At 45.3% G+C, this 13,535-nt stretch overlaps 1 protein-coding gene across 1 annotated transcript in view; it reads left to right on the top strand.

The window, feature by feature from the left end:
• Window positions 1-3,849: 3,849 nt before the first annotated feature.
• Window positions 3,850-13,535, top strand: part of GLT8D2 (glycosyltransferase 8 domain containing 2) — a 31,865-nt gene continuing 22,179 nt past the window's right edge. Inside the window, exons 1-3 of the mRNA XM_049783191.1 lie at window positions 3,850-3,906; window positions 9,452-9,498; window positions 12,783-12,875. Coding sequence (XP_049639148.1) covers window positions 3,866-3,906; window positions 9,452-9,498; window positions 12,783-12,875 — 181 coding nt within the window. The 5' untranslated portion in view covers window positions 3,850-3,865. The remainder of the gene's footprint in view (window positions 3,907-9,451; window positions 9,499-12,782; window positions 12,876-13,535) is intronic.

The following is a 13,535-nucleotide window of genomic DNA, read 5'->3' as shown; positions in this document are numbered from 1 at the left end:
AAGCCTATGATATTTCTACTGAAGTATGTACTCTGCCAGAATTAAGTTGTTTAACAACCACTCAACAAAGAACCCTCTTGAGCAGGACACATAGCTCATAGGAATAACTGTTTACTTCACATACAGGAGGACCGTATGCAATTCCTGGCTCAGAATGGTCCCCAAGTACTAACGACCCAGAAGAGCCAGAAGTTAGTCCCTGAGCACCACTGACTCCAACATTTTTTTGTTTTTGTTTTGGGGCCACACCTGGCGGTGCTCAGGGTTTATTCCTGAGCTCAGAAATCGCTCCTGGCCAGCACGGGGGACCATATGGGATGCCGAGATTTGATACAACATCAGTTCTGGGTCAGCCGCTTGCAAGGCAAAAGCCCTACCGCTGTGCTATCTCTCTGGCCCTGACTTTTCATTTAAAAATGAAAAGAACCTCAAATATAAGGATCCCTCTCTTCTCTTCCCTTTTATTTCCAGTTCCTTTCCTCCCTCACAATCTGGTGAAGGCTTCCCCCCCTCTTTATTTAAGCACCATAATTGCATACATGATTGTAGTTGGGTTTCGTCATAAAAAGAATGCCCCCTTCACCGGTGCAACCTTCCCACCACCAATGGCCCCATCTACTTCTTCCCCACCTCCTGCCTGTATTCGATACAGGCATTCTACTTCTCTCACTCATTAACATTATTAGATAGTTAGTGTAGTTATCTTTCTAAATGAACTCACCACTCCATGTGGTGAGCTTAGTATTGAGAGCTAGTCCTTCCAGCCCTCATCTATGTTGTCTCTGGACATTATTACAATAATGTCTTTTGTTTTTCTTTTTTTTTGGGGGGGGGGGGTTTGGTCTTTGAGTCACACCCGGCAGCTCTCAGGGGTTACTCCTGGCTCTATGCTCAGAAATCGCTCCTGGCAGGCTCCGGTGACCATATAGGATGCCGGGATTCAAACCACTGCCCTCCTGCATGCAAGGCAAATGCCCTACCTCCATGCTATCTCTCTGGCCCTCTTTTGTTTTTCTTTTCTTTTCTTTTCTTTTTTTTTTTTTTTTTTTTTGGTGTTTGGGCCACACCCAGCGATGCTCAGGGGTTACTCCTGGCTGTCTGCTCAGAAATAGCTCCTGGCAGGCACGGGGGACCATATGGGACACCAGGATTCAAACCAACCACCTTTGGTCCTGGATCGGCTGCTTGCAAGGCAAATGCTGCTGCGCTATCTCTCCGGGCCCTCTTTTGTTTTTCTTAAAATCCATCGATGAGGGCCCAGAGAGATAGCACAGCAGTGTTTGCCTTACAAGCAGCCGATCCAGGACCAAAGGTGGTTGGTTCGAATCCCAGTGTCCCATATGGTCCCCCGTGCCTGCCAGGAGCTATTTCTGAGCAGAGAGCCAGGAGTAACCCCTGAGCACCGCCGGGTGTGCCCCCCCCCCAAAAAAAAACCCATAGATGAGTGAAACTATTCTGTGTCTATCTCTCTTCCTCTGACTTAGTGAAGGTGAAGACCTCGTGAAGACTTTAGATTCCTTTTCTATTTCTCCAGAAAGCCAACTACAGACTGATCCTAGCTGACATGTAGAATATCACTCAGAATCCTCCCGGTGCTCCTTGGGGTAACAGGTGTGTTGATAAAAGTTTTCTAAGTTTAAAAAAAAAAAAAAGAATATCACTCAGGAGCTTTGGGGTTTTGTCTTCTTTTCTTTCTTTCTTTTTTTTTTTTCTTTTTGGGGTTTGTCTTCTGAGGAGCCCTTCCTGCCTGCCTTTTCTTCCCAGCAGAGTTAATCCCCTTTTGCCACTGCCAGGCCTTCACACATTCTTCCCAGATTTGGCCCCAGGCCCACATTCTTTGGCATCTGTGACTCTCCCCATGCCAATGCCTTTGGGGACCTATTTTTCAATTTAGGTCCAGACCAATTCCTTAAACTCTCCTTTTCTTCTAATTACAATCACCTAGGAACCAAGCCTTTCTTAGTCCTTCTTTTCCTCCTCCTCTTCCACCTCCTCCTCCTCCTCTTTCTTTACTTCTTCCTCTTCCTCTTCCTTCTCTGCCAGTACTTCCTCCTCCTTTTTCTTTTTCTCTTCCTTATTCTTCTGTTTTGGGATCACACCTTCTTATGCTCAGGATTTACTCAGTGCTCAAGAATCACACCTGGCTCAGTCCCCGGGCCTCATATGAGGTACTGAGATTCAAACAAGGGTCATCTGTGTGTAAGAAAAGTGCTTTAATCCCTGTACTATCTTTCTAGCCCAGCTTCCTAATCTTGCTCACCTCTGGTGTGACCCTAAGACCAAATCACCTCAAAAAAGTGGGGGGGGGGGACAGAAAGACAGTAAAGGGCTTAACATACTTGCACCTGACTAACCCTGGTCTGATTCCTGGCACCAGATATGGTCCCTCAGCACTGCAGGCATGACCCTTGAATGCAGAGTCAGTAGTACATTCTGAGTACCACTGGGAATGGCCCTAAATCCCCTAAAATTACAAAATAAAGTACAGGGCTCAGGTACATGAGGCCCTGAGTGAAAACCCCTATACCAAAATTACTCTAGAAACTTGAGGTTCACTGACTTTAGGAATGAACGATAGGTTCACTACCAAGCACCCTATATGGTCCCCAAGCCCTGGCAGGAGTAGTTCCTGAGCACAGAGCCAAGGGTAAGTTCTAAGCACTGCCAGATGTGGTCCAAAACAACCAAAAAAATTTTTTTTGGTTTTTGGACCACACCCACTGACGCTCAGGGGTTACTCCTTGCTATATGCTCAGAAATCGCTCCTGGCTTGGGGGACCATATGGGACGTTGGGGATGGAACCAATGTCTGTCCTAGGTCAGCCGCTTGCAAGGCAAATGCCCTACCACTGCACTACCATTCCAGTCCAACAACCAGAATTTTTTTTTTTTTTTTTTTTTTTTTTTTTTTTTTTTTTTTTTTTTTTTTTGTGGTTTTTGGGTCACACCCGGCAATGCTCAGGGGTTTTTCCTGGCTCTGTGCTCAGAAATTGCTCCTGGCATGCACGGGGGACCATATGGGACGCCGGGATTCGAACCGATGACCTTCTGCATGAAAGGTAAATGCCTTACCTCCATGCTATCTCTCCGGCCCCAACAACCAGAATTTTTTAAAATTAAAATAAATAACATTAACTTTAGGGCCAGAAGATAGTACAGGTTTGACCCCCAGCACTACCTGGCTCCCCCAAGCATTACAGCCAAGAAAACCTCTGAGGGTTGTTGCGTGTGGCCTGGGTAATGCCCGTCACCAGCATCCTCAGCAGCACTACAGTCCTGAACCTTTGTTATTGCTGTTGTTGAGACCATATGGGATACTGATGATTAAACCCAGGTCAGCCACATGCAAGGCAAGAGAACTATCACTCGGGTTCCAAGTCTTAGATCTGTGCATTGAATCTAGACTTGGTTGGCCAAGAATTTTTGATATCCAATTCCCCAGCTTCTTGAGCATTACTTGGGAAGTCCTGTCCTCCCCTCATCAAAGAACACTGACTTTGAAGTTACAGACCCTTCATTTCAGATCCCTGCTCTCCCACTTAGTAGTAACATGGTTTTGAGCCAATAGTAAATCTCTTGGAGCTACTATTCCTCATTTCAATAGGGAGATGATGATATATTCAGGTCTGCAAGAGTCAAAGGGCAGAGTATACCTCAAAGACATATATTGTGCTTCAACAATAGCTCTGGGTTCATGCTGGCATCAAATGGTAGCTGCTGTTATTATTGAGCTCTGCTAACTTCTCTGTATAGAAGCACAGCATTGGGGGATTTTTGTTTTTGTTTTGGGCCTCACATGGAGTTGTTCAGGGGTTACTCCTGGCTCTGTACTCAGAAATTACTCCTGGCAGGCTTGGGGGACCATATGGGATGCCGGATATCAAACACAAGTTGGCTACATACAAGGTAAACACTCTGGCCCCTAAAAGGATTTTTTTTAAAGTATCCCACACTGTGCCATTTTATTTCTCTCTCTCTTTTATTTATTTTTATTTATTTTTTTGCCATTTTATTTCTAATTTTGTTTGGGGGCCACATGCAGCAGTGCTCAGGGTTTACTCTTGGTTCTGCACTCAGGAATCACTCCTATCAGAGCTCAGGGGACCATATGGTGTGCTGGAGATTGAATTTGGGGCAGCAGCATGCAAGGCAATTGCCCTACCAGCTGTGCTATCTGTCTAGCCTTGCAATGTGCCAATTTGACTCAGTCCTTTCTCAAGCACAGGAAGGGCTGTGAAGGGCCATGTCTGAAGACTTGGAGACCTGGGTCTCTAAACTATCTCCCAAGAAAAGAAAAGAGACATTGTAGCTGGTTGTTTGCAGTGGATTAAGGACTTGAATTCAGTCCCTACAAGTGTTTCCCTACATCACTGCCAACAAGTTCTAACAACACTTTGGTTCATAAAGAAGTCCTGGGGTACTGTGATTTCATCCTCTTTTGGCCTGCCACCCAAGTCTGCCTTTGCTGGTTTGTAAAGGTTTTTGTTCTTTGCTTGCTGACCGCAGTCGCCTGTCAAAATGCCACACTCAGAGTTCCTTTGAAGGATCATAATTTGGAAGGGTTCAGCTAAATTGTAAAACAAACTGAGTTAGCAAGACAAATTGTTATTTATAGCATATAAACTTTTTTATTTGCTAAGGAAGTTTAAGGGCCAGAGAGATAACCCAGAGAGCTGGAGCACATGTTTTATGTCAGAGCACCTGCTTTGTGTGTTCTGTATAGTTAGCTTCTCAGTGCCATGTGGTCTCCTGGGCACTCCCACAAACAGCTGCTGCTGCTGACCCCCAGCACTGTCAGGTTTTGCCTCAGCCTTTCCCCTCACAAATCAAGGAAGTCATTTCTCAGCTCTGGAATGAGTGGCCAAGAACCACAAAGAATGAAGGAACAGATAAATCCAGGAAGATGGAGTTTTGTTTTTCCCAAATAAAGTGAGTTTTACCATCTAAAATTAATATCTATTGATTGGGGGCTAGAGCAATAGCATAGCAGTAGGGCATTTGCCTTGCACGCAGCTGACCCAGGATGGACCCAGGTTCAATCCCCAGCATTCCATATGGTCCCTCAAGCCTGCCAGGAGTGACATCTGAGTGCAGAACTAGGAGTAGTCCCTGAGCACTGCCGGGCATGGCCCTCCCAAAAAACAAAAACAAACAAAAATCTATTGGTTAAACTTTATTTTGTTTTCCAAATCTTCCCTGCTTTCCTATAGCTTATAGAATATATCCTTGAATCTGCTTCTCTTTAGGCTCACTGCACCTTCATTTGTGTGTGTGTGTGTGGCAATTTCAGGGACCATATGTGGAGAGAGGGTTGAACTTGGGTTAGCCATATGCAAGGCAAGTGCCTTCCCTACTCCAGCCCTGCTCACTTCTTCTTCTGATGAAGATAGAAAATGCCATATTACATATGGAGGTCGATTTTTAACTGGGACAACCAGCAAAAAATGTATCCACAGGCATATTCTGAAAGTGGAGAACTTGTTACTGCTCTTGCATTTCAGGGAACATACAAAATATATCATACAAAATATATATACAAAATATAAAACTAAAATTTTGGGGAATTTTCAGTTGAAATTTTTTTTTTGGTGGTTTTTTGGGGTCACACCTGGCAGTGCTCAGGGGTCAGTTGAAACTTTCTTACACCTTTTATCACCTCCTGATAATGTACTACTGTACATTACTGAATCTTTATTACTACTTATTATATATAACTGTATAATAAAAGTATATATTATACATTTACTAAATATTTGATATGCTGTAACTCATGTATTAGCCACAGATGACTAAGAGACTTGTTTCCAGAATATAAGAGCCAAAGAAACAGTTCAATGGTAGGGCACTTGCCTTCCACACAGCTGACCTAGGTTGAATCCCCATTGTTCCAAATGGTTCCTTGAGCCTGCCAGGAGTTTTTTCTGAGTATAGAGCCAGGAAATCTTTGAGCACTACCAGATGTGGCCCCAAAACAAAACAAAAAACAAAATATATAAAGTGTTTTTAAATATTAAAAATGTTAAAAATAGGCATGAAACTGAAACAGCAACTTCATCACTGTAGTATCAGGTTTCTCTAGAGAATAAGTAGTAACAAGAGGCCAGAAAGCGAGTACAGTGAATAGGGTGTTTGCCATGCACACAGCTAACCTGGGTTCTAACCAAGTCTTCTTAGTGTTTGAATCCCTGAGCACTGCCAAGAGAGATTTCTGAGGCAGAGCCAGAAGTAACTGGGTGTGGCAAAAAATAAAAAATGTGTGGCCAAAGCGGTGGCACTAGTGGTAAGGCAGCTATCTGCCTTGCAAGCACTAACCTAGGATAAACCGCGATTCGATCCCCTGATGGTTCCCCAAGCCAGGAGCGATTTCTGAGCGCATAGCCAGGAGTAACCCCTGAGCATCTCTGGGTGTGCCCCCCTCAAAAAAAAGAAAAAAGGGGCCAGAGAGGTAGCATGGAGGTAGGGCATTTGCTTTGCATGCAGAAGGATGATGGTTCAAATCCTGACATCCCAGGATTTGATTTCTGCCTGCCAGGAGCGATTTCTGAGTGTAGAGACAGGAGTAATCCCTGAGCGCTGCCGGGTGTGACCCAAAAACAAAAAAACAAACAAACAAAAAGTAAAAGGAGGTGTATGTGTGCATGTGTGTATGTAAAAGAGATTTACTCTTGGAAATTGGCTCCTTAATGATTGAGGCCAAAGTACCCTGAAAGTACTTTCATGAGCCAGTGAGTTAGAGAGTGGAGTAGGCTATTGGTGCCCTGTAGTTTGAGTGCCTGAGACCCAGTGGGACAGGTGACATTGTCTCTGTCCAAAGCCAAGAAGACCTAGGAAATGTGAACTTTTCCTTTGAATTTAAAGGCAGGGAAAAATCAGTGTCCTGGTTTTAAGGCAACAGAAAGTTTCTCTTGCACCTTTTATTCTAGAGGACATCAACTAGCGGGTTGAGGCCCACCATATGGAGAGGTACATTCTGCTTTATTACACCTACCTATGAAAGGCTTCTTTGTTTTTTCTTTGTTTGTTTTTAGCCACACCCAGTGGTACTTGGGAATTATTCCTGCAGGTGCTTGAGGGACCACATAGGATGCCAGGGATTGAACTGAGGCTGTAAGGCAAGCACCCTTACTGCTATACTGTCATTCTGGCCCTGAAATGCTTATTGTTGATTTTAGCTTTTTCCTATGCAGTCAGGGTCTCACTCATGCCAGGCCTGCATCCCACCACTTAGCAACATCTCCTGCACTGCAAACATAGCATTAATCTCATTGCATTGCACCCCACCCTCACAGAAAGCCCTCAAATGGTGTTTGATCAGACATCTTAGCAACCTAGGACCCGATCAAACCCATACTTAAAATTAACCATCATAGGGCCCTTGACACAGCTCCAAGGGATTTTGTGACTGCCTTGCATGCAGGTGACTCTGAGTTCCATCCATGCACTAGCAGTGCCTGCACTACAGTATTTCAGGGTGTGTGTGGCCCAAGAGGTCCCCAGCACTGCTGACCTTTGCATCCTCTGGCCTGAACCTGGAACTATCTAACTAGGATTTTCAAGCCCAGGTATTGAGTGGCACCCAAAGTATTCCTGGGGTCCTTTTGAGCACAGTTGGGAAGATCCCATACCTCCAATGGGACTCATCAACATTAGTTATTAGGGAAGTAAAATTTAAGATACAGTACATTTTTGTTTGCTTTTTTGGGTCACACTCAGTGGTGCTCAGGGGTTACTCCTGGCAGTGCTTAGGGAACATATGAGATGCTGGATCAATCCTCAATTGGCTGGGAGTAATGCAACCACCTTAACCTCCTCACTATCTCTCCATCACCCAAACTACAGTAAAATGTACCTGCTAGAACAGCTAAAAATATTGCCAATACCCATTCCTGTCAGGCAAAAATGCAGAGAAATGCAAAGTGGTACAGCCACTCAGGAGAACAAAGAGGTAGATTCTTATCAATTGAGGCCTGAGCACTGTTTGGGGTGGAGCACCACTGAAACTGGTGGTGCTCAGTTGACAGCCAAGCACCAGTCCCAGATGCCATTGCTGGGCAGCCCAACCCTCCCCAACCCTTACAAAAACACAAACATCAAAATTTGAAGCTGACCTGACAACATACTTTTAATAAATGAGACGTGTCCATATTTCAATCAGCTTATTTTTTGTTTTGTTTTGTTTTGTTTTTTGGGGCCACACCCATTGATGCTCAGGGGTTACTTTGCGCTCAGAAATCGCTCCTGGCATGGGGACCATATGGGACGCCAGAGGATTGACCACGGTCCGTCCTAGGTTAGTGTGTGCAAGGCAAATGCCCTACAGCTTGCGCCACCACTTCAGCCCCTCAATCAGCTTATTATTTTTCTTTGTTTTTGAGTCACATCGGCATTACTCTTGGCTCTGCATTCAGAAATCACCCCTGGCAGGCATAGGGGACCATATGAGATGCTGGGATTCGAACCACCATTGGTCCTGGGTCAGTTGCTTGCAAGGCAAATACCCTACTGCTGTGCTATCTCTCCGGCCCCAGATTCTTTTTATTTAATTTATTGGGGGCCACACCCAACAATCTCAGGGCTTACTTCTGGCTCTCTGCTCAGGGATCAATCCTGGTGATGCTCATAGAAACATGTGATACCAAGGATCAATCTAGCAGATGACTGTAGTGGAAGCCTCATGCTCCACTCCCAAGGGGATTGGGGAATGTGGGTCTGGAAGCAGTGCATTATTGATACAGGAAATAATCCACACAAGGTTAGGAAGATAAAAACAAGTTCAAGGGACTGAAGCGATAGCACAGCAGAAAGGTATTTGCCTTACATGCAACCAACACGGGACAGACAGTGGTTTAAATCCCGGCATCCCATATGATCCCCCAAGCCTGCCAGGGGTGATTTCTGAGCACAGAGCTAGGAGTAACCCCTGAGCGCTGCCAAAAAACAAAACAAAATAAAATAAAATAAATAGGTTCAGGAACTTCCACCACAAACTGAGAGCAGGCGAAAGATACTGGCAGGCTAGCTGTGGACCCGAAAACTGAAAGAAGTTTCTCTGACCTGAGGTCTTTTGGGGGAGGAGTAGGACCACCACCATGGGTAGAGAACAGGCAGGGGGCCAATCTAGAGGTACTTCCTGCCCAGGAGGGACAAGAATGTGCAAAGAATTATCCTGAATAAAGTACAACAAACCAAGGGCCAGAGAGATAGTCTGGAGGTAAGGTGTTTGCCTTGCATGCAGAAGGGCGGTCGTTGGTGGTTCGAATCCTGGCATCCCATATGGTCCCCGAGCCTGCCAGGAGTGATTTCTGAGTGTAGAGCCAGGAGGAACCCCAAAAAATAAAATAAAAGTACAAACCAGTTACTCCAACAGATGACCAGATTTCTACTCCTTAGGAATTATTTGGTAAATTTAGTTGATGTTCTTTTAACCAGTATTTTATTCTTTCATTCATAGGTTCCAGTTTCTATCTGTGTTAACCCAAATGGCTTTGCTACGAAAAAGTAAGATTTTAGCCTTTGAAAATCATGATTAAAATAATCTTTCTTGGGGCCGGGTAGGTGGCGCTGGAGGTAAGGTGTCTGCCTTGCAAGCGCTAGCCAAGGAAGGACCTCGGTTCGATCCCCCGGCGTCCCATATGGTCCACCCAAGCCAGGGGCGATTTCTGAGCACATAGCCAGGAGTAACCCCTGAGCGTCAAACGGGTGTGGCCCAAAAACCAAAAAAAAAAAAAAAATCTTTCTTAATTGCATGTGCCGTCGATGGTATGGGGAAATTTCAAAGTAATGTACTTCAGAAGGAATCAGAAATCAAGAAGTGTGTGTGGGGGTGGAAAACCGGTGGAAGGAAAGGGGTTAAAGAATCAGTTTGGGGGCTGGAGAGACAGCACAGTGGTAAGGTGTTTGCCTTGCATGCAGAAGGATGGTGGTTCGAATCCTGGCATCCCATATGGTCCCCCAAGCCTGCTTGGGGCGATTTCTGAGTGTAGAGCCAGGAGTAGCCCCTGAGTGCTGCTGGGTGTGACCCAAAAACAAAACAAAACAAAACAAAACAAAACAAGAATCAGTTTGTTAAACTCTCTCGAACCAGCTTGGACAGAAGCAGCACTTTTTGCTCCCCACCACTTGTGGGAACCACTAAGACTGGAACATTGGCACATCTCAAAGTCCCACACTTTTTGCTGTCTATAGTAGCTGCTACCTACAAAAAAATATGTTGGGTTTCTCCAGTTGGCCCAAGTGTAGGCTGAGATCTTGAGTTTCTTGTGTTGAAAACCTGGTTGCTTCTTCCAAACATGAGTCCAGGGGATGCTCCCCCCACCTATTTGTACCTGTGATGACAATTGAGCCATAATCAAAAAATGCATGCATTCCATCCCAGGTGGGATCTGGAATGGAATCATTTCTCTTCATGTAAAAGAGAGTAATGTGGGCCCGGAGATATAGCACAGCGGTGTTTGCCTTGCAAGCAGCCGATCCAGGACCTAAGGTGGTTGGTTCGAATCCCAGTGTCCCATCTGGTCCCCCGTGCCTTCCAGGAGCTATTTCTGAGCAGACAGCCAGGAGTAACCCCTGAGCATCTCTGGGTGTGGCCCAAAAACCAAAAACCAAAAAAAAAAAAAAAAAAAAAAAAAAGAGAGAAAGAGAGTAATGTTACCTTGGCATCCCTTATTAGGAAAAAAACAACTTTGTTTTTGGTGCTGATTGTCATGTCTAGTCCAGAGTGTAGAATTGTTATAAACACCATTCCATTCGAAAAAAATAGCAGGAAAAAAAAAAGCACTTTCAAGCCTTGTTCTTGAGGGATTGATGAGATGGTTTATGCAAATCATGCTGAAAGGAGAATCTCAAGCTTCCTCTGCTGTCCCTGCCTTTCTGTCCCCATTCTTGTTTCTTTTTCACTTCTGGTCTCTGACATGCTTTGGTACCTAGTTCTGGGGACCCATTAGCAGAACTTAAAAGAGACACCCCTTTCTGCTAATATTCCCATCATAACATTACTCAGTGAAGCTCTGTTAGCATTTGGTTGGCAGAGAGTATCATTTTTCTTTTTTCTTTCTGGTTCTTGGGTCACACCCGGTGGTGCTCAGGGTTACTCCTGACTCTGCGCTAAGAAATCGAGCCTGCCAGGCATGGGGAACCATTTTGGATGCCTGGATTTGAACCACCATTCATCCTGGATTGGCTGCTTGCAAGGCAAACGCCCTATCTCTCCAGCTCCACAAGAGCATCTTAATTCCAACCTATCTAGCCTTCTTCTTTGGACATGGAAAGGAAAGTTTGACTGGTCCAGACAGAACCATCCACAACTGAAAATCAATGTGGCACATTTGCTCCGTTTTGGTTTGTTTATTTGTTTTTTATCGGCTACACCCAATGATGCTCAGGGGTTACTCCTGGCTTTGTGCTCAGAAATTGCTCCTGGCTTGGGGGACCATATGGGATGCCGGGGGATTGAACTGTGGTCTGTCCTAGGCTAGTGTGCGCAAGGCAGATGCCTTATGGCTGTGCAACCGCTCCGGGTCCCCATTTTGGTTTTTTTTTCTTTCTTTCATTCGTTTCATTGCAAAGTTGTGTTCAGTGTACTTGAATTTTTTCCCCTTCCACTTCTTTAGAGGCATTCAGTTAGAAGTTGGAGCAACTTTTTCTTTGCAGTTATAGTTGACAGGTGATGAAGCTATGTGTTATGTGTCTGGTTTCTGTAAGTAAAACAGCAAAATCAGAACAGGGCTTGTTTGCAAGATTTTTTTTCACATTCTGCCTTGCTTCATAGTCTTGAGGGATGAGGGATGAAGAAAACTTGTAAGGGTCTCTTTTTTATATTTCTCCCTTTTCCCCTTTCTTCCTCCCTTTCCATTCCCTTCCTTCCTCACTCCTTTTCTTTATTCCTCTCTTCTTTCTTTATTCTATCCATTCCCTCCCATCCTCCCTTCCTCTTCCTCCCTTCCCTTTCCATCCTCCCTTCCCTTTCCATCCTCCCTCCCTCCCTCCCTCCCTCCCTCCCTCCCTCCCTCCCTCCCTTCCTTCCTTCCTTCCTTCCTTCCTTCCTTCTTTCCTTCCTTCCTTCCTTCCTTCCTTCTTTCCTTCCTTCCTCCCTCCCTCCCTCCCTCCCTCTCTTTCTTCCTTCCTTTCTTTCCTTCCTGCTACATCCAACATTGCTCTGGGGCCATATGCAGTGCAGAAATGAAACTGAGACTGGTCAGGTGTAAGACAACAAGTGCTTTATGTCTGTACTGCCTCTCAGCCCCCAATTCATTCTTCTTTATTTCTCCATGTCCATATTCCCTTGTGAGCCTTTTCCCACACATGCTCTCCGCTGTTGCTCTCTAGCCAGCAGTTCTCAGGCTTTCAAGAAAGACATTTGGGCCAGAGCATTAATACAGTGGGACGGGTACTTGCCTTGCATGCAGCCATCCCAACTTTGATCTCCAGCACCACATATGGTCCCTTAAGCACTTCCAGTAGTGATTCTTTTTTTGGGGGGCCACACCCGGTGGTGCTCAAGGGTTACTCCTGGCTATCTGCTCAGAAATAGCTCCTGGCAGGCACGGGGGACATGTGACGCTGGGATTCGAACCAACCACCTTAGGTCCTAGATCGGCTGCTTGCAAGGCAAACGCCGCTGTACTATCTCTCCAGCCCCCCAGTAGTGATTCTGAGCACAGAGGGGTAAGCCCTGAGCACAATCATGTGTGGCACCCAAAGAAACAAAATCAAGGAAGCTGTCTGCCCATAGAATTCATCCACTTTCCTAGGTCCACCTGGAACATGTTTCTGTTTTATTCCAGTTAACCACGTGCTGCTGTTTCTCCTGGTTCTGACCCTGTGTGGGATTCTGTATAAGAAAGGTCATAAAGGTGCTGTGCACAAGAAGGATGCAGGTACATGCAGCGCAAGGAGCTGGTCCCAGTTAATGAACATAGGATGATTGCATCGGGAAACTGATTAGGCTCAGAAAGGCAAAGAGATGGGGCTTGGATGGCCTGGGAGTGGAGAGGGTTGGATAGTAAGTTTTCATTTTACAAGACAAAAGCAAACTATGGTTCTGCATATGGGACCCTGAAACCATAGGAGATCTTGAGGATCAAACCCAGGTTGGTCAAGGCAGATGCTCTACTATCTGTACTATTTTTCTGTCTTTATGGACCCAATGCCAACCCCAGTTTGATCCCTGCACTGCACATGGTCTCCTAAGCACCACCAGAAGTGATCTCTGAGCACAAAACCAATTGCAACTCCTGCCCCCTCCCCAAAGTAGTAATATAATTTCTCTCTAATGAAAGTCTGGTCCTTTGGCTCCACGATCATAGAGGTCAAGAATCTTTCTATAGGCCAGAGTGGTAGCACAGTGGTAGGGCATTTGCTTTGCACATAATTGACCTAGGATGGATGAAGGTTTGATCCCTGGCATCCCATATGGCTCCCCGAGCCAGGAGCAATTTCTGAGCAAAGAGCCAGAAGTAAACCTTGAGCACCACCTGGTTTGGCCCCCTTAAAAAAAAAAAAAAAAAAAAGAAGAAGAAGAATCTTATGGTTTTGGT

This window comes from Suncus etruscus, chromosome 11 (genome assembly GCF_024139225.1).
Source record: "Suncus etruscus isolate mSunEtr1 chromosome 11, mSunEtr1.pri.cur, whole genome shotgun sequence".
Lineage (NCBI taxonomy): Eukaryota > Metazoa > Chordata > Mammalia > Eulipotyphla > Soricidae > Suncus > Suncus etruscus.
Note: the sequence above shows the minus strand (reverse complement) of the source record. Positions and strands in the feature narration are given on the sequence as shown.